At 38.9% G+C, this 19,509-nt stretch overlaps 1 protein-coding gene and 1 long non-coding RNA gene across 2 annotated transcripts in view; both read right to left on the bottom strand.

Moving 5' to 3' along the window:
- Positions 1-19,509, bottom strand: part of LOC104592025 (RNA cytidine acetyltransferase 2-like) — a 40,245-nt gene that overhangs the window by 5,206 nt on the left and 15,530 nt on the right. The window contains exons 9-22 of the mRNA XM_010251165.3: positions 15,499-15,597; positions 15,123-15,259; positions 14,888-14,985; positions 13,624-13,747; positions 13,454-13,541; positions 13,256-13,355; positions 13,125-13,177; positions 11,352-11,528; positions 11,231-11,268; positions 7,254-7,347; positions 6,526-6,705; positions 6,309-6,417; positions 6,156-6,225; positions 353-500 (exon numbers count right to left, since the gene is read on the bottom strand). Coding sequence (XP_010249467.1) covers positions 353-500; positions 6,156-6,225; positions 6,309-6,417; positions 6,526-6,705; positions 7,254-7,347; positions 11,231-11,268; positions 11,352-11,528; positions 13,125-13,177; positions 13,256-13,355; positions 13,454-13,541; positions 13,624-13,747; positions 14,888-14,985; positions 15,123-15,259; positions 15,499-15,597 — 1,515 coding nt within the window. The remainder of the gene's footprint in view (positions 1-352; positions 501-6,155; positions 6,226-6,308; positions 6,418-6,525; positions 6,706-7,253; positions 7,348-11,230; positions 11,269-11,351; positions 11,529-13,124; positions 13,178-13,255; positions 13,356-13,453; positions 13,542-13,623; positions 13,748-14,887; positions 14,986-15,122; positions 15,260-15,498; positions 15,598-19,509) is intronic.
- LOC148801102 (uncharacterized) lies at positions 15,992-16,571 on the bottom strand. The gene is made up of 2 exons (XR_016083855.1): positions 16,465-16,571; positions 15,992-16,346 (listed from the first exon to the last, which is right to left on the bottom strand). It is a non-coding gene; the product is annotated as an uncharacterized LOC148801102 (long non-coding RNA).

Below are 19,509 nucleotides of genomic sequence, written 5' to 3'. Positions count from 1 at the left end.
GTAGGCATTACTTGGGCTTGGAAACTAACATGACATTTCTCACTCAGTATTCTGCTTCCTTTCTAGGTTTTCTTTTTTTTTATCAAGAACGGCCTTTCTAGGTTTTCTTCTTATGCATCGTAGCCAATATGAATAATTCTTTTTTCCACCTTACAATTTCACAAGGATTATATTTCTAAGTTTAAATAATCTATACAGCTTTAAATTTAGAGAAATGAAGCACAAATTATATTTTAACTTTTTGCGGAGAACAATATATATATAGATAGATAGATAGATATGGATATAGATATATTCACCAAAGCATTACTAGTATCTATTAAGAAACCATTACCCTCAGTGTTGATCTTACCATATGAAAATCTGCGAGATTGTTGGTATAAGCCTCTAGTCGTTTCATATCATATGGTGACAAAATATCATTCAGAGACCTTGAAAATCCATTTGAGGTAAATGGCATAGGCTCCTGCTCTGTGAAATTGATCTTTGGATCTAAAACACTACGACAATAAAGATAATATTATCAGTAAAATAGATATGTTTGACCCTGTTAGTGGTGTTAGTGAAGGGGTATTTCAGTCTTTGTACTTGTTGAGTGTGCTGATGTGTACTGTTATGTTAGTTCGAGTGCCTCTTACTTAAAGAAGGGCACTCAAGTCTTTTTCAATAAGTCAATAATATAATAATAGGTCTGGCCGAATCAAGGGATTAACTTTTTTCCCTAATTCGAACCAGCCTTTCTCTCTTTTCTCTCTTCTCTCTTTTCTTCTTTCCTCTCCTACTTCTTGCTGTCTACTTTACTCTACAGTCAACGAACAAGACAGAATTCTATGGCAGGTCAAACTTCAACATGGTATCAGAGCTAGGTTCACCAAATCAGACTTGCTAGAATTCTGCCTTCTGCGCATTCGAATTAGGGTTTCACTTGGGGTTCTCAGTTGTGAGTTGGAGACTGGGAAAAGGGCTGAAAAGGAGTGATCGCCCTCTTCCCTAGGAGGTCTCTATGCCTCCGATTGTGTCGTTGGTGATTGGTTGCTGTGGTTTCTAAGCCCTAGTTAGGGCTGGTACGTGTGGTGCAGTGGTGTCTCAGCCCTTCGTATGGTTGGCCTTCAGGCGATGAGGTAAAGTTTTTTTTTATATATTTTTTTTTTTTTGTTATGGAATACATGAGAGGTGTAGTACAGTTCGCATGATGGGTTCTCAGATTGCAGTATGCTAGGGTTTATTCTGGTTTGTGTGTGATTCGAATGGCAATAGTGTCTACTTAATGGTGAAGCTTCCTATAGTTGTGGATTAATGTTGGTGGTGTTACAAGTGTGGTTTTCAGCTTTTGATATCGCTGAAATCAGTGTGTAGACCTCGGTGAGTAGGGGTTGTGGTGTTGTAGTTTTCAACATTTAATACTGCTGAAATCAGTGTACAGACTTCGGTGAGTAGGGTTTGTGGTGTTGCAGTTCTCAGCTGTTGAAATCAGTGTGCAGATTTCGATGAAGTGTCTGTGTGTAGTGTGCAGTGTGTAGTGCTCCTAATTCAGTGCTCAGAATTAAGGGAGTTCGGCAATGGCAGATAACAGTGATAGTAAACCTAGTGTCATGATATCTACTGACTACCTGAATGTCCAAATGACCTCCATTAAACTGAATGGAGAGAATTATGTCCCTTGGGCCAAGTCTGTAGAGGTTTTTCTGAAGGCGAAGAAGAAAGTGAAGCATATAAGAGAGGAGAAACCCCCCGCTAATTCTCAGGAGTATGAAGACTGGGAACAGGAAGATGCACAGATCATTACATGGTTGTGGAACAGTATGGAACCCAAAATCAGTGTGAACTTCATGTTTCTTGACACAGCCAAAGAGGTGTGGGATCATGCCAAGAAACTGTATTCAGGTCAGGATAATACCACTAGGGTATATCAACTGTATCAGGAATACTTCAATCTGCAACAAGGAAATCAGAGCCTTGAGGAGTACTATGCCAATGTGAGGAATATCCGTAATGAGTTAAATGTCTATCATCCTCTCACTTCAGATGTCAAAGTTCAACAGCAACAGCGAGAGCAGCTTGATGTAACACGGTTTCTGGTGGGGCTGAAGTCTGAGTATGAACCAGTACGAGCCCAGATACTAGGGGGATCTGCTCTTCCATCTTTAGAGGAGGTGTTTGCTCGTCTTCGGAGGGCTTCCATTGGATCTATGGACTCTAATGTCTCCGATAAATCAGCATTTGCAGTGTCAAGAGGCCGAGGTGGCAGAAGTGGGACTCGAGGAACCCAGCCTGGCAGGAGTGGTAGTGGTGGATCTACACATATCCGTGGTGGTGGTCGTACTGGAGGCAGAGATTCAGGGGGAGCTCGTGGTAGAGGACGTGGCTCGGGTCCACGGAAGTGTACTCACTGTGGTTTGGATGGACATACCATTAACTACTGCTATGACTTACATGGTCCTCCCTCGACGTGGGCCAACCATGCCATGACTAGTGACACCAGTTTCAGCCCTACACAGGAGAAACGGTCAGCTGACCCGATGCCTTCTACTCCCTCAGATGGTCCAGGCAAGGAGATGGTGAGTGTTCCTCGTGATGAGTATGAGAGGTTTGTTCAATCCAAGTCGCAGCAGAACACAGCTTCCTTTGCACACTCAGGTATGGCTTGTTTGGCATCCACACCCAACCCCTGGATTATTGACTCTGGAGCCTCCGATCACATGACGGGAACTCCAGGTGTGTTTTCATCTCTCACTCATTGCTCAACATCACAATCTGTTACCCTTGCTAATGGCTCCACGTCATCTATCTGTGGTGTTGGTAATGTTGACCTAGACCCTGTATCCCTATCCTTTGTTTTATATGTACCTAAGCTTCCATTTAATCTTATGTCTGTTAGTAAGCTGACCAAGTCACTTAAGTGCTCCATCACTTTTTACCCTTCTATGTGTGTTTTTCAGGATCTCAAGACGGGGATGAAGATTGGTGGAGGGCATGAAGCCGGTGGACTGTATTATCTTGATGGTGGTGGACGAACGTCAACGGCTCTTCAGTCATCCATTTCTCCTCTCCAGTGGCACTGTAGATTTGGTCATCCTTCGCTGAAAGTGTTGCAGTCCTTAGTCCCTTCATTGAGTCAACTTTCTGTTTTAGATTGTGAGTCTTGTCAATTTGGGAAACACCATCGTGTTCCCTTTCGTTCTAGGGTCGATAACCGTGTGTCGAGTCTTTTTTCTTTAATTCATTCAGATGTTTGGGGTCCTTATAAAGTGATGTCATATAATGGATACCGATATTTTGTTATTTTTGTTGATGACTGTTCAAGAATGACGTGGCTCTATTTAATGAAAGAAAGAAGTGAATTATTTTCCATCTTCCAGAAATTTTATGCTGAGATCCGCAATCAATTTGGTGTTCACATCAAAATTTTCCGTTCTGATAATGGTCGTGAATACTTGTCTTCATCTTTTCGAGAATACTTGGACCAACATGGCATTATACACCAAACTTCATGTACCTATACTCCGCAACAAAATGGGGTTGCTGAGAGAAAGAACCGCCATCTTGTAGAAACGGCACGCTCCCTCATGCACCACATGAATGTTCCCAAAACTTTTTGGAGCGATGCAATGCTCACCTCTTGTTTCTTAATTAATCGGATGCCCACGTCTATCCTTGATGGTCGTTCTCCTTTTAGTGTCTTATTCCCCAACATGTCTCCGTTTCCGCTTTCTCCTCGAGTATTTGGGTGTGTCTGCTTCGTTCATAATCTGAGTCCCGGGACTGACAAGTTAGATGCACGTTCCATGAAGTGTATCTTCCTTGGTTATTCCCGAACTCAGAAAGGGTACAAGTGTTATCATCCTAGTTCTCGTCGTTCCTTGGTATGTGCTGATGTTACATTCTTTGAGTCTACTCCGTTCTTCGTGGGGTCCGGTGCTGCTGCTTCCCCCACATCACCACCTCCTCTTCCTCTTCCTGTGGCTGATCCACCTCCTTTGGTTCCAGTCATGCCTACGTCCTTGCCTCCGGTGCCACCATTGGTTGACCGTCCACCCATCCGTCACGTGTATACACATCGCCCACGTGTACCAGCTGCAGCTCCTCCAGCTTCATCACCGTCGACAGATCCAGCTCCAGCTTCGACACCAGCCTCCGACCTAGATCTTCCTATTGCCTTACGGAAAGGTAAGCGTACTTGCACCCTTCACCCTATTTCCAATTTTGTTTCACTTACCCACCTCTCCGCTTCCCATCGCCAGTTCATATCTTTGTTATCCTCCGTGGTTGTTCCTAAGGATGTCCAGGAAGCCCTTACCTCTCCAGAGTGGTGCCGTGCTATGGAAGAAGAGCTCTCTGCTTTGCATCATAATCACACTTGGGATCTCACCGCTCTTCCTCCTGGGAAGCAGGCTGTCGGTTGTAAGTGGGTGTATAGTGTTAAGTACTTGCCAGATGGTCGTGTTGAGCGCCTGAAGGCGCGGCTGGTTGCCAAAGGGTACTCCCAAACCTATGGCATTGACTACACGGAGACGTTCTCCCCGGTTGCTAAGATAGGGTCAGTTCGTGTCATCATCTCTCTTGCAGCTATGTCTGGTTGGCCTCTCCATCAGCTCGATATCAAAAATGCCTTTTTGCATGGGGATTTGCTCGAGGAGGTCTACATGAAGCAACCACCTGGGTTTGTTGCTCAGGGGGAGGATGGTAAGGTATGTAGACTTAAGAAGGCTATTTATGGACTTAAACAGTCCCCTCGAGCATGGTTTGGTAGGTTCAGTGAGGTGGTCAAGAAGTTTGGTCTGAAACAGTGCCAAGTTGATCACTCTGTCTTCAGTCTTGACTCTTCGGCAGGTAAAATAATATTGGTGGTGTATGTGGATGATATCGTTGTGACTGGGAATGATAAAATGGGCATTGACAGATTGAAGGCATTCCTACAGGAACACTTTCAGACAAAGGACCTTGGCAAGTTGAAATACTTTTTGGGCATAGAGGTAGCAAGATCTAAGCATGGCATTAATTTGTGCCAGAGGAAATATGTGCTTGATTTACTGGAAGAAACAGGATTGTTGGGTACTAAACCGGCTGAGACACCTATGGAAACAAATACGAGGCTGAGCAGTGATATAGGTGAAGTGTTTGAAGAGCCTGGCAGATACCGACGACTTGTAGGCAAACTAAACTATCTAACCATTACTCGGCCAGATATTTCATTTGCGGTTAGTGTGGTGAGTCAGTTCATGCAGAAACCTTTGGTCCCACATTGGAATGCAGTGCTAAGGATTGTGAGGTATCTGAAAGGAGCTCCTGGTCGTGGTTTGCTGTACAGAAGTGGTGGAAAACTGGTAGTAGAAGGATACACCGATGCTGATTGGGCAGGTTCTATGTCTGATAGACGATCTACCACAGGCTATTGCACCTTTCTGGGGGGTAACCTGGTAACATGGAAAAGTAAGAAGCAAACAGTTGTGGCAAGAAGCAGTGCAGAAGCGGAATATAGGGCCATGGCACATACTGCTTGTGAACTAGTGTGGCTGAGGAACCTTCTACAGGAGATAGGATATGACATCAGTACTCCAATGAAGCTCTACTGTGACAATCAGGCAGCGGTTCATATCTCTTCCAATCCAGTGTTTCATGAAAGAACCAAGCACATCGAAGTTGACTGTCATTTTGTGAGAGAGAAGGTGCTGAATGGGGTGATAGAAACTGCATATGTTAGTACGGGAAACCAGTGGGCAGACTTGTTTACAAAAGGCTTGAGTCGGGGGAGAGTGGACTACATATGTAACAAGCTGGGATTATATGATATATACTCACCAGCTTGAGGGGGAGTGTTAGTGGTGTTAGTGAAGGGGTATTTCAGTCTTTGTACTTGTTGAGTGTGCTGATGTGTACTGTTATGTTAGTTCGAGTGCCTCTTACTTAAAGAAGGGCACTCAAGTCTTTTTCAATAAGTCAATAATATAATAATAGGTCTGGCCGAATCAAGGGATTAACTTTTTTCCCTAATTCGAACCAGCCTTTCTCTCTTTTCTCTCTTCTCTCTTTTCTTCTTTCCTCTCCTACTTCTTGCTGTCTACTTTACTCTACAGTCAACGAACAAGACAGAATTCTATGGCAGGTCAAACTTCAACAGACCCAAACAGAATTCAGAAGAATGAAACCAAACTGACCTCATAGCAAGCTTATACTCCATAGCTCGAAAACTAGAACCAAGCAGTCTGGTGAATCTTCGCCTGAAATCTGCAAAAATACCATGAAGTTCTAAGAGATCAAATAACCACCTCGAAATGAATCATATTTATTTCATCCCAGCATGAGCGCACCTTGATAAAATGGTGAAAAAAATCCCCATTGATCAGACCCACTGGCTTCAATGTCATCATTATTCAATGGCTTCAGGGTCATGCATGTATGCTCACCAGTCACAGTATTCTGTTACAGAAAAGATGTCAAACCAACTAATCCTGCCAAAGGATTCTAAATAAATTATTTAATAAATACAATGCAGGGCAAGAAATAAACATATAGAAATATCATAACTGGAATTTGTCCAATGTAGAATGGAGCAAACTTATGTTTTCTCCAAAAACGGAAAAGATCCTGGGTCAGCCCAAAAGAGACACCAATGTAATGGAGTTTTTCTGGTGGTCGTTCATGAAGATGCACAAGTAGATGTGGAAGGTTTGATCTTGGCTTTATATTTTCTTCTAATAGTGAAACCTGCAAGTGTAATGTTCCTATAGTTAAAACCTCAAAGTTTAGAAAATAATTAACTTAAAGCAATGACAAAGATGTGAAATTAGAGAAATATCATCTAATCCAGCATATTAGCATCCCAATCATCACAAATTTACAATGAGTACATTATCCTCATTAACTTATATGGTATACTGTGGACCAAATTTTCAAAATGTGAAAGTCAGGAAACCATTTCCTTTGGTTGGGCTTTTTTTTCCTTTTAATTTCCCTCAACAGTCATCCAACTGAGAGAGAACCAGAAGCAAGCCTCCTAGAGGCCTTCAAACCAAAGGTGTCATGCAGCTTAAAATATAGATGCATAAAGAAGTTACTTTAAGCGTATAATATGCAAATTACTATAACCACAAATGATCCAGTTTTGATGCAATCCAGGTCTTAAATAATTGTCAGTTAAACCCTAGTTCCCAGGTCATATACAGGATAGGTCATAAATTGTTGATGCAATCTATGAGAATTTACTAAATTGTCAACATAAGGCATATGCGATAAACTTTAGTTCATAAAACGACCTTCTCTGCAGCTTCTGTAACTCTGACATTGGTTTTCTCAACCACTTTATCAGGATCTGCTTCAGATATTGGAGTCAGCTCTCCTTCATAGTACCTGCAGATAGTAAAATCATATAGCCATCTTACTTTTCAAAGCTTATTCATGGCAAAAGCACATCATGATATCTACTATGAAAAATATTAAACATTGAAATAATTTTGTCCTAAAACCATTTACCTTTGCAGGATAATTCAACAAGCTTCATTGTTAGGCAATATATAGGGTATTCCAGTCATATCTTCTGTTACAGATAAATAAAAGACAAGAATAGGACTTCTCGGTACTAGATATTCTTTCATCAGTATCTACTTATTCAAAATATACAACCATACTCAAGGCATCACCACAGCATACTGCAAAATATGTTATGGGAAAGTTCACTTATTTAATAATAAGGTGAAAAAACTGATCAATTGATGGCAATATGGTTACTTGCCATCCCTCCAAAATAGGAGGCACAGGATCAAACCCACAGAATAGTAGACTCTCCAATGGTATGGCCAGTGGGCCTCACGTGCACCCTGCTCTGTCCCATCCCCTAAGTCCCATATTATCTTAACTAATAATACCAAAAGGAGACTAAAAATCAGGATTCAAACTTCAGTTCAAATCTATATATAAATATGTCCACGAGTATATAAATATTGCGAACTCACAATCTCTCAAGGAGGGTGTTTTGTATTTTTTTATTGTAAATAAAAGTGTATCTACACTTAGAATGCAACTTGCATAGGCTCAACATAAGCCAAGCAAAACCCAACCTGAGTCAGGCCAGGATTGTACTTTTGGGCTTCTGTATGAGCATGAGACCTTGACTTATGCCCTTAGTCAGGTCAGGTGCGGCATGGGTGTAGGCCTCAGGTAACCTGAGAGGCTGAGATCAAAGGTTTCATTAGAGATGGAACTTACTAACTTGCAATATTATGCACCTTAAAAATCTTGCTCGACTTGCATTGATAGCCTTAAACTCAGAATCACTAGTTAAAAATCTAGTCAGAAGACATACCCAAAAATTAAAAAAAAAAATCTAGTGAGAAGACCTTTGATCCAAAAGCCCACCCAATCCCAATAGGCCAGTTCATGCCTGAGCTTGTCAAAATTTAGCTTTGACTTGGCTTAGGTTGGCCATCTCTGGCTATGCTCCCCTCCACCCCACCAACAAAAAACGATACCAATGCCCAGTAACTGAATAAAAATCTAGTCAGAAGACATACCTAAAAATTAAAAAAAAAAAATCTAGTGACAAGACCTTTGATCCAAAAGCCCACCCAATCCCAATAGGCCAGTTCATGCCTGAGCTTGTCAAAATTTAGCTTTGACTTGGCTTAGGTTGGCTCTCTCTGGCTTTGCTCCCCTCCACCCCACCAACAAAAAAAGATACCAATGGTCAGTAACTGAATAAATTATCCCTTTCGACAACCAGGCAACCAGAAAAGATCATTTGTCAACAGCTCTACTTCATATTTTCCATTTTTTTCATTTGCCCTTCAACTTAGTCATGACCTGATGTTAATAGGATAACAGAGGGATGCAAATATAACAGTTTGTTAGTGCATGGATAATGGTTGCAGTTTGCTATGCATTGAAGTATTCTTACATCCTGAAGGACTGAACCTTGGTCTCATTGCATAGGTGACTGAAAAACCATTGCTACCATCATCATATAAGCCTTATCCCAACTATAGGGGTCAACTAACTACATGAGTTCTGTTTCACCATTCCATTCTGTTTAATGCAAATCCATTATTAAGTGCTTAAGTTATGAGCACTTAAATTATTCCTTACTATTTTTATGTCCTTTTAGCTCTGCCCTGACCTTTTTAGCCCCTTCAACTTGCAACAGATCACTTCTTTAGGGTGTTGTTGATGGTCTTCTAGGCACATGTTAGTGGAATTTTTTTAGTATAATTTCTCACATAACATAATTCACCCAATTAGACTAATAACTGGGTTTTTTGTTATTTGGGTAAGCCCCATTCAGGAAATCACGTAGAATACCTTAATTACATCTCTGCTAGGGGTAGAGAAAACCTTTTGATTCTGATTCAGAAGTACAAATGAATAGACTAAACTAAGTATCATTTTTGAAAATTCTGGTATATATTCTCACTTTGTTTGAGAGAAAGTCATGTTTCATCAATAAGGCTGCAAATGGCCTTTAAATTGTGGTTATGTGCATTATCATGCTGTGAGGAACCATAATCAGCCAAGTTTCATGAACAAGGCTGTAGATGGTTGCCTCCTTCACATAAAGTAATGATTTTCAGGGTCAAAATGAAGTAAGGAACCATAATTAGCCGAGTTTCATAGACAAAGCTATAGATAGTTATCTCCTTACATGTATTTCAATATGAAACAAGGAAGAAAAGAAAATAAAAAGAAAAAAGAAAGGAGTGAGAGGAATAGATAGAATATGGTCTTCCATCTCATGTGGGAAGCACAAGGAGTATCATATTGAAGAGGTATAGGAAGAAAACAAGATCCCCTACCTTCTTCTTCCTTTTCTTATGCTTTTTTCTCTTCCCACTTGTTTCTTAATGCTAGATATCCTACAGATAAATTAGTATTAGCCAACAAAAAGGCATTAGCCCCTTCTCCTTGTAGGAGAGGGGTTTATATAGAGGAGGGAGGTGGTTAAGTAACTCTCCACTCCTCTCTTCTTAGAGTGCCAAGTGTCACCCCACTTAAAATGGGTTAAGGAGGGAAAAGAAAACTCTTCCTTCCTAAGGTGACAAGTGTCCCCCCCATTTAAAGTGGGTTAATGAGGGAGAAGAAAACTCTCTCCCCTAGGATGACATGTGTCCCCCCACTTAAAGTGGTTAGAGGAGGGAAAATAACTCTCCCCTAGGGTGACATGTGTGCCCCCCCCCCACACACTTAAAGTGGTTAGAGGGAAAGTAACTCTCTCCCCTAGGGTGACATGTGCCCCCCCCACTTCAAGTGGTTAAAGGAGGGAAAATAGCCCTCTTGTTAGAATACAAGACAAGTGGCATCCCCTTATAAATAAGTGGGACACCTCACAAGGAATTAATTAATATAGATTTATTCTTTTAGGGCTTGTTGTTCCATTAAATGGGCTCTACTACAGGTCCATTAAATGCTTATTGCATTACAAACAAGTCCAATTAACTTGGGGCATGTTGTTCACTAAACTAGACTGCAGGCCCCTTTCTTTACTAAAATGTATCAGCCCACCAATAAGACTGATTGGGCTTATAAGAAAGCCCTTTTTCTTCTTTATTGTTATTTTTTTAAGTTGTGTTTGGGAGTATCTTAATAACCTGCTCCCAATCCAGCAAACTTAAGGACTTAACAGCACGTGACCAAACCATCTTAGTCTACTTTCATTTTATCACCTTGAGGAGCTACTTCCTAGGTTCCTTCAAATGACTCCATTTCTGACCCTATCCTTTCTAGTTTTTCCACTCATCCATCTCAGCATACAAATTTCTGCCACAATCAATTTTTGGACATGTTTCTTGACTGCCCCACACTCTGCTCCATACAGCTCTTTACAACTGTTTTATAGAATTTTTCTCTTTAATCTAAGTTGTATTTGCCTATAACATAAGACTCTAGATGCACCCCCTCCATTTTGCCCATCCTAGCACTAATTCTATGGGGCAACGAGTTCCAAATCCTAAAATATAGGGTCAACAAGAGATGAACTTGCAATTGAATTGAACCATAAATTATAAAAGTGATCTAATTAGATCATTTTATACTATTATTATACTTTAGATAAGTTCAAAATATCAATATGCCAATTATGGAAACAAAAATTACCTAAAAATATCAAAGTTCATCCAGATTAGAAACCCAAATTTTACAAAATTGGCATTGGATTAGACATTTGGAGAAGAAACTTCACTTCTTCTCCATGATATCTCTCTTTTTCTGTGTCTAGAACTCTTGATCAGAGGTTAAAAAATTATACCTTGTTAAGAGCTCCACTGCGGTTGAACCATATCCAAGCTACACCAAATCAAAATACTGATTATAAAGTTGCCACAAGATCTTGCAGAATAAACAGAATTTTGAATGTGGTAGAGAATTACCCTCATGGCACTTGGGTGGACTGCAATACGTACAATTCGAGCACCTGAAAGACTTGGGAAAACTGTATCCTGGAACTGTTCACAAAATTTCCATGGAATTTGATCTCCAAAGGGTTGATGTCCATCACTTAGACTTCTCAGGGCAGAATTACGAGAAATTTGTCCTTCAAGGCAAACCTGTGATAAGATGATATTTCAAAATTGCAAAAACACATAAAAAAACATAAATGTTAATGTCCTTGAATATGTTTTAGGCAAATACAAGGAAACCTTTGCATACTCACCTAAAGAAGAGGAAGACAAAAAGGTTAAAATGTCCAGATTGACAAGCACAATTATGAGCCAAAAGAAATGCAATACATTTTAAAGATTAACTTCCCCTCCCCAGGGAAAAAATAAAATGAGGATCGATTTTGAGTCTACCACAAAGTAGATCCCAAAATCAAGTGAAAATATACATGTCATCATTAAGCAGAATCTTTATGTTGGAAGAATGGTGGATCTTTTTATTTACATTAGGTGGACTAGGAACAATTTCTTTCTTAAATGGGGTTGAGGGGTGGGTTTTGAGCCACTTAAGCTAATGCATAAATGCATATTGTTCTCTCCTACTGATCAATAAATAAATAAGGTTCTATCCTATCATATAAGGGTCATTTGGATAAATGAGTTTGGAGATCAGTATAAAAACTTCAAAATTCTTGGGAGAAACTAATTTGGGTAAAACATGGGAGTTTCATCATTGAGAACTTTGACACTCGGCAAATCAAGAGGAAATTTAACCATAAAAAAAATAAAAAAAGATGAAATCTCTCAAACAAAAAGAAAGTCTCCCCTATATATTTGATATTGGGTGCGATTTTGGTTGTAACTTGTAGGCCCTAAATAGATAGGATTGCACCAAGTTTCTCCCTAGGCTTCCCTGCTGACATTTCACCTTTGGGAAGTGACCCAGGTCACTCTTCGGGTTTGTTTTGCATATATATCCTTTTGGCCTTATTATCCTGTTTATCACCTTTGTTCAAATGATATAACAAGGAATCAGAACTTTCTTTCCTGACCACCTCTTCATCATCAATAGGTTCAAATGGAGGGATATCATTCTTAATGAGAATGAAATGTTAGAATATTCTCAATGATAAAGAAACAAAATGTGTTCAATGGTTGCTTTATAGTATACAATATCTGATAACATATATATGTATGTGTGTATACGTTAAGATATATCAGTAATAAGGATTCTGGGCTCTTCAGGGACAAGTAGTGCATACAGGAATCCAGGTGAATGATTATCATGGTTTCACTTCAGCCCAGTTGGGGAGAGCAACACATTTAGAGAAAAGATCATTGTCTTGCTTCAAAGTCTCATATCAAAGTTTTCCTTGGGCACAGAACACATGGGAGCTTTTAGGAGAATTCCAGGCAGTACCTAGTTGAGCCACAAGTCAGAAAATTATGGTGGTGAAAGTTTAACATCCAAAGTGAATATTTCTTTCAGATGGATGGAAAATCTGGCAATTTTATTACCAATACTTTAACTAGGGGTGGTCTGGATAATTTCTCCTTGTATCAAGGAACAGCCAATCCAGGATAGTATCTATTGTTGATTCATATCTTTGTAATTTTATTTTATCTTATTGCTGAAGCATGTAGAGTTGATTCTTGCCTGCTTCTATTTTTCTTAGGAAAAAGTACACTTTCAGTATCTTCAATTTAACCTTTAATAAACGTATATATTATCAATCAAGAGAAAAAAGAATAATAGAAACAGACCTGAATGACACACAAAATATCAGGAAGATGATTTTTTGACTCATCAACAGGACCTGCACATAATGTGATAAAGTAAATGTCCTGTTCACAAGAAAAAAAAATTGATAAAGCCAGTTCAAGAACAAGCATACCAAGTAGCACAAACAAGTGGTGTGCAGGAGCATCAGCCATTAATTGCAGATCATTTGGAGAATTTTTATAGTGAGAAGCAACATAAAGAGCCATCATTCGCTGTAGGAAGCCAAGAGCAAAAGAAAATACAAGCATCAACCATGTTAATAAGCAAAAGAGATATAGAATATAGAACTTGTAGAGGACTAGAACATTACCTGTAAAAATAACTCACTGTCTTTGTGATAGGAAAAAAGTGTATCCCGATTAACATAGTAAAGATCACACTCACTTGGAGGAGGTAACCTAGTAGCACAGTGGAAAACATCAACTAAACTGACAGAATCAGTACTATCTTCCCAGTACCTTAACTCTTAAAAATGCTAACCTACTGATATTGGGAATGGAACTTGTGACATCCAAGCAAAGTAAGCCGTTAAGCCAGGATTCAATTGGATCACCAGAAGCATATCTTATAGATTCACTTAACTCGACCTTCTTGAAAACCCTACCTACATGACAAAATGTTAAGAAAATTGAGTAAATTTTACAAATAAAGAAGCTCAAAACAAGTTTTTCTAACACCATTAAAATCTCCATAGAAATAGATCATAACCACAGTTTGACAGGTTTTTATAAGACTGACTTTCTATCAATGGAAACAATGAAGTGAAACTATTCTTTTCTAAGGTGGATATGCTTGTTAACATAAAAGCATGTAATGGCAACCCAAAATCTTAACCTCTTAGACTAAATCCTGAAAATGTTCATTTAAACATGTTCCATTAATGCTTCTAAATGCATCAGAAAGAAGTTTGTCTAGATGAGAAATAGAACTAACACTGATACTGGTAATTTTCCCTGATTATCAAAAGCAGCCAGCTGTAAAAGTGGAGCCAGAGTACTACCTTGATATTGTTAACAATAAATGGATTTTCTTTTTATTTTGAAGGGGAGGGTGCAAAGGGTGGATAGTTCTACTCGCTTTCAAACAGATGCTGAAGTCACTCAGCTTTATGCCTCTCCTTGCATATGCATATAATGATCAAATGCCTCGTTATAAAAAATAGTAGTGTAGCCCCTAGAGACCCAAGGCAAAGATATCATGTCTTACAACCAACAAAGATATTTAAAACCATGCAGGGAACTGGTTGAGAGACCTGACAATCAACCAAACTCATGGTACATCCATAAAATTAAACAATCTCCTCTACTAACTTGAAGAGAATATGGAAAACACCAGAGATCACCCACACAGAACATATTATTTATAACACCATGATTACAGGCCATAATAATAGTCAGACAAGCTTCTAAGTTCCAATTAGCCATTTCTCAGTTTTTTCATTTATGTCTAGGAAATAGAAACCATGATTGCTGAACTGTAAGACTGGTTCTTCAGACAGGAACAACGAGATATTTTCCTTTCTTGTGATTGATAAGCATAACAAGATATTTATTTTGATAACTTATGATGTGTTCAGAAAATGATGAAGTCTATAACATGCAACATTTCAATCGTGATTTCATCAAAACTTGCCACTGCCTTTCCCCATAACAAAGTTCTAAGAAGACTGAGGCTTCAGTCCTGCCAAAGAAGCAACAAGTTAACTGAATTAAGAGAAAAAAAAAAAACAGGAATAAATTTATACCCGAAAGAGAACCATCCATGCTCTTGGTACCCATCTGACTCTGCTCTTCCAATTGTTGCAGAAGCTTTAATGATAAAGAGCGACCAGTACCTTCATAACTTTGAGCAGGAAAAATTCAAACATCAAAAGACATGCAGACCAGGCAGCTAACCCAGATAGAACAATTAGCTTTTTTTCTTAATCTTTTTTATTTATAGTCCAAAATGATGGAAAAAAAAGTAAGAACAAGTTATACCCGTTCACAGTAGATGAAAGGAAGACAAGATATGGACCCAATAAGGACTTCACAACTGGCAATGGAATAGCTGCTGCTTCATCAACAACCAACAGTTCAACCTGGGAAAGCTTTTCATGTTCTTGTGGTTGTATATACTGTGAGAGGGAAACAGAAATGGATAAATAGTAGGGAAAAAATAAAGTGGCAACTGGAATGTTTCTAGTACATCTAGACCCTCCAAGAAAAAGAACACTAGATAACAATATGATTCATAATAATGTTCACATTTAAACAACAATAATCATAAGAATAGCTGATAAAAAAACAATAGTCATAAGAATAAAACATGCTGAGGAACCATATTATGCATGCAAACTGGGCCATCTCTAAGCACCTGAATTGTTTGCCTGTGCTGCTTGTAGATATTAATCCGTACAGTTGCCTTCTTGAACTCAGGATTGGCACTTTTCACAACATCATAATCTATATGCTCCTGGAAATACAAAATCCAAATTAGCAAAGAGGAACTCAGAAAGACAAGAAACAAATATTAAATGAACTGATAGAAAGAGCAAACTGAATAACGAAACAATATTTAACATTGCAAGGCAAGGAAGAAAAGCACAACAATCTTATGGAAGATTAGACAAATGTTTCTCAGATTAGAAACTCATCTCACAAAACCCAAGCCTAAGTAATAATGTGATCGTTTCTTTTTTTTTTGGGTGCAGGTAGTGTTTGCCTTTTTTTTTGAAATGTAAGGTATTATATCATATTAAGAACTACTGAACCAAAACATACATCCAGCCCATGTACGTTGAGAAACTGTACACTGGGAATATATAACAGAAATCCAAAAGTATGCCTAAATAAACAAAGTGCCAACATCAAATAAGAAAAAAAAAAAGAACTTGGCTGGACTACCTTGAAAGGTTTTGTAAACTTATCCATGAACATATTAGTCCTTTTAAATTATATATTATCATATCTATATCTGTTTGTTCTCAAAAATCTGCAGATTTCTTTCCCTCCATACTGTCCAAATGATAGCAGCAGGCAAAACAACACCCCACAAAACTTTCCCTCTTCTGCTTAAACCCTGCAATCTCCATTCTTGAAAAAATTCCAGTACTGCTGACAAAAAAACTTCAGTACAGACTCCGGCACACAGAATTGCACCTCAAATCATCGTAGTGTCTGCCTGGTGATCTACAAATTCTATTTGAAGCTTCTTTTTCTCTCCTACAAAAAGAGAGGAGAAAAATTGTGGATATGCACAAGAACTGCAGTTTTGTGGTGTTTTGCGAAGAAAGGAATGCTAGACTCCTGAATGACAAATTTAAGGGGATTGAAACATTACTGTGAAGGGGGCACATCGGGTTATAACCTTAGACATCTTTGCTTCATTTACAACTGATGAAAGCATACTTCATAAGAAACTGGAAAACAGTAGCACATTCTTTTATGAGCAGAACCACTTTTTTTGCTAATAAGATAAAAAAGGAAAAAAAAAGAAAGATATGCGAAAAGTGACAAGAAATCACCCAAAAGAAGAAGAACCACCAATGCAAGAAACAATCCATCGACAACCAAACATCAGCCCCCAAACAGACTATTAAAACCAAAAAACAAACAAAAACAAAAATTCCAATGGGTCACACCATAAAGACAACCCATGATTATATCACACTGCCAACAACTGAATAAGATCTCCTTTGCTCCTAGCAATTTTATATGCTTTCTTCACCTCTATGAGCAGAACCACTATATGTGATGAACGGAGTCACCTTCACCAAACCTCAAACTCAATTTAATGGGTGAGGAAACTTCAAGGATGGGAGGAATAAATCAGAAATAATGAAAGTAATATACTAGCTTTGATTTCAGGCCCCATAGGTTTAGGGGATTCAATGAGGATGGAGTTGTATGCAATGTTGCATGGATTGCAAAAGTCAAAAGGACTAAATTGCAGAAACATAATCATAGAAGGGGAATCTAGGATTGTAACAGGTTGACTGGAAACAGAACAAGAGGGCTCATGGATGAACAGAAATATGCTACAGTAAATTAGAGCTTTGATGCAAGAATTGGGGTCAAAAGCTAAATGGGTTGACAGATCTGCAAATAGCTTAGATGATGGGCTAGCAAAAAAAATGGCACTAGGAGAAATGTCATTAGGGAATCTCTCTTTTGTTGTGCTCTTCATGCTGTAATGTACCGATCTTGTTACCTGCTATAAAGTTCTCAGATAGGAGGGAAATTCTACATTAATAAAGCTATAATACTGTTACTGATCAAAAAAGAAGATAGGAACTCCACAGGTTTGAGAATTCTTTCACCACAAAGTAGTTAAGTTGGGTGGAGAAACTTGTTGTTCTTCTCAATATTCTTCTCCACTTAGCTAATGCTTGGATTTATATCATTTATAAATCTGAAGATGCAATCATGCAAATGTGTGCCATTAACTTATATCAACAAGATAAAAGTATGCAAGTCAAGCTTCAAAGCCCAAATGAAAGTTTAAAGAACATACCCTCTGTAAACATGTACTGAATTATCAAATGTATTTGACACTTGTGAGATAAAGTATATCATTAAAAAATGTATGCGACACTTGTGAGATGAAGAATATCATTAAAAAAAACTTATAACGTATTTGACACTGGTGAGAAAAAATTACTTCACATATTTCCAAAAAAAGAAGTATAGCATTAAAAAGGATTATACTTTCAGAAATAGATAGAATTCACAATTGAAACTACATAGGAAGCTGCACTTATATGTTATACATAAAAAATATTGCATGTCAAAAAGAAAGACAGACTTTCTCTGGGAAGAAAATTTAATCCATTCTGTTTTTTTTCTTTGAAGAAAGTAAAGTAGATTTTATTTCATCAGAACCAGATTACAGAAATACAAGGGCCCCACAACCATAAAACCTGGGGCCAAGAAGCCAGAAAAATTACAGAAAGAGGCTACCAGCAATCAGCTGAGCTCCCAAAACCCTTGGTTGAACCCCTAAAGCTACAGAATTTCAAGAAATTAGTTTTCCAACAATACATGACAACAGGTGATCCACATTGTTGTGCTTGTCCTGGAAAATTCTTTTGTTTCTTTCCGCCCAAATGGTGCTAATCACAGCAGCAGGAATTGAGAGCCAGACACTTTTTTCCTGACTTAGATAATAAGCCTCTCTGATTCCAGCACCATAATAGATCCAGAACAGATGCAGGCATGGCCCAAGATAGCTGTCTTGAGAAGAAATGATTCCAGATTTTGCTGGAGATAGGGCAATGCAGAAATAGGTGGCTGCTGTCCTCCTCCCATTGGTTGCATAACACACAAGAATAATCCTGCAATGCATACCTCTCCTCTCCAGATTCTTCTTGGTAAGGCACTTATCCAGAAACAAAGCCTAGATCAAAGCATTAAGCTTTGAAGGGACAGTCTGGTTCCACACTTAACCAGCAGGGAAAGCAGCACCTTGATCAGTTGAAAGGATCCTTGCAAACGAGGAGACAGAAAACAGTCCATCTTTACCTCAAGACCATATCCAAGAATCTTCTTCTGATAAATCCAGAGATTGAGTAGATAACATCTCCAACAGCCCTGAAACTTGATCTAGTTACCAGTCCTGGAAATTCCTTCTAAATGATGGGCCCCAAAGACAAGTGTTGCTCCTAATCTCGTAGCAGTCACCAACCAAAGCTTCTTGGTTTTCTGCCATTTGGAATAGCTAAGGGAACACCTCGGCAAGGGGTCTATTAGAGCACCACACATCCTTCCAGAACTTCACCAAAAGGCCATCAGTCAAGAAGGGGAAGATTTCCATTACTTTCTTCCAAATTGAGCACCCAAGAGAGATCAAAGAATTGGTGGTATCCCAGTCCCCATTGTCTGAGTTATACTTAGCTGCGATTAAACTCCTCCAACAGCTCCTTCTTTCTCTACCAAAACTCCAAATCCATTTTCCCAACAGAGCCTTATTGAAGACCTTCATTTTCCGGATCCCTAGCCCACCTTTGTCTTTTGGAGTGCAAACTTGATCCCAGCTAACCAGGTGAATTTTCTTCTCCTCTTCCCACCCTTTCCATAAAAATCCCTCTGCAATTTTTCCACTCTTTGGGCTACTTTTATTGGCATTGGGAAAAGAGACAGAAAATAGGAAGGCAGATTTGATAAAGCACTCATGAGAAGAGTAATCCCCCCCCCAAAGTAAGATATTTGGTCTTCCAGCCTGCCAGTTTTCTTTCTAACCTCTCCATCACCGGCTCCAAAATCAGAGATGAGGTACATTTAGATCCTAGAGGGAAACCAAGATAAGTAGTTGGAAGGAAACCAACTTGGCAAGCAAGCACCTCTGCCAAGCTTTCAATATTTTCCTCCTTTCCCACTGGGATTAACC

This window comes from Nelumbo nucifera, chromosome 3 (genome assembly GCF_055504915.1).
Source record: "Nelumbo nucifera cultivar China Antique chromosome 3, China Antique-T2T, whole genome shotgun sequence".
Taxonomy (NCBI): domain Eukaryota; kingdom Viridiplantae; phylum Streptophyta; class Magnoliopsida; order Proteales; family Nelumbonaceae; genus Nelumbo; species Nelumbo nucifera.
The sequence above is the reverse complement of the archived record's forward strand: the minus strand, read 5'-3'. Positions and strand labels throughout refer to the sequence as shown.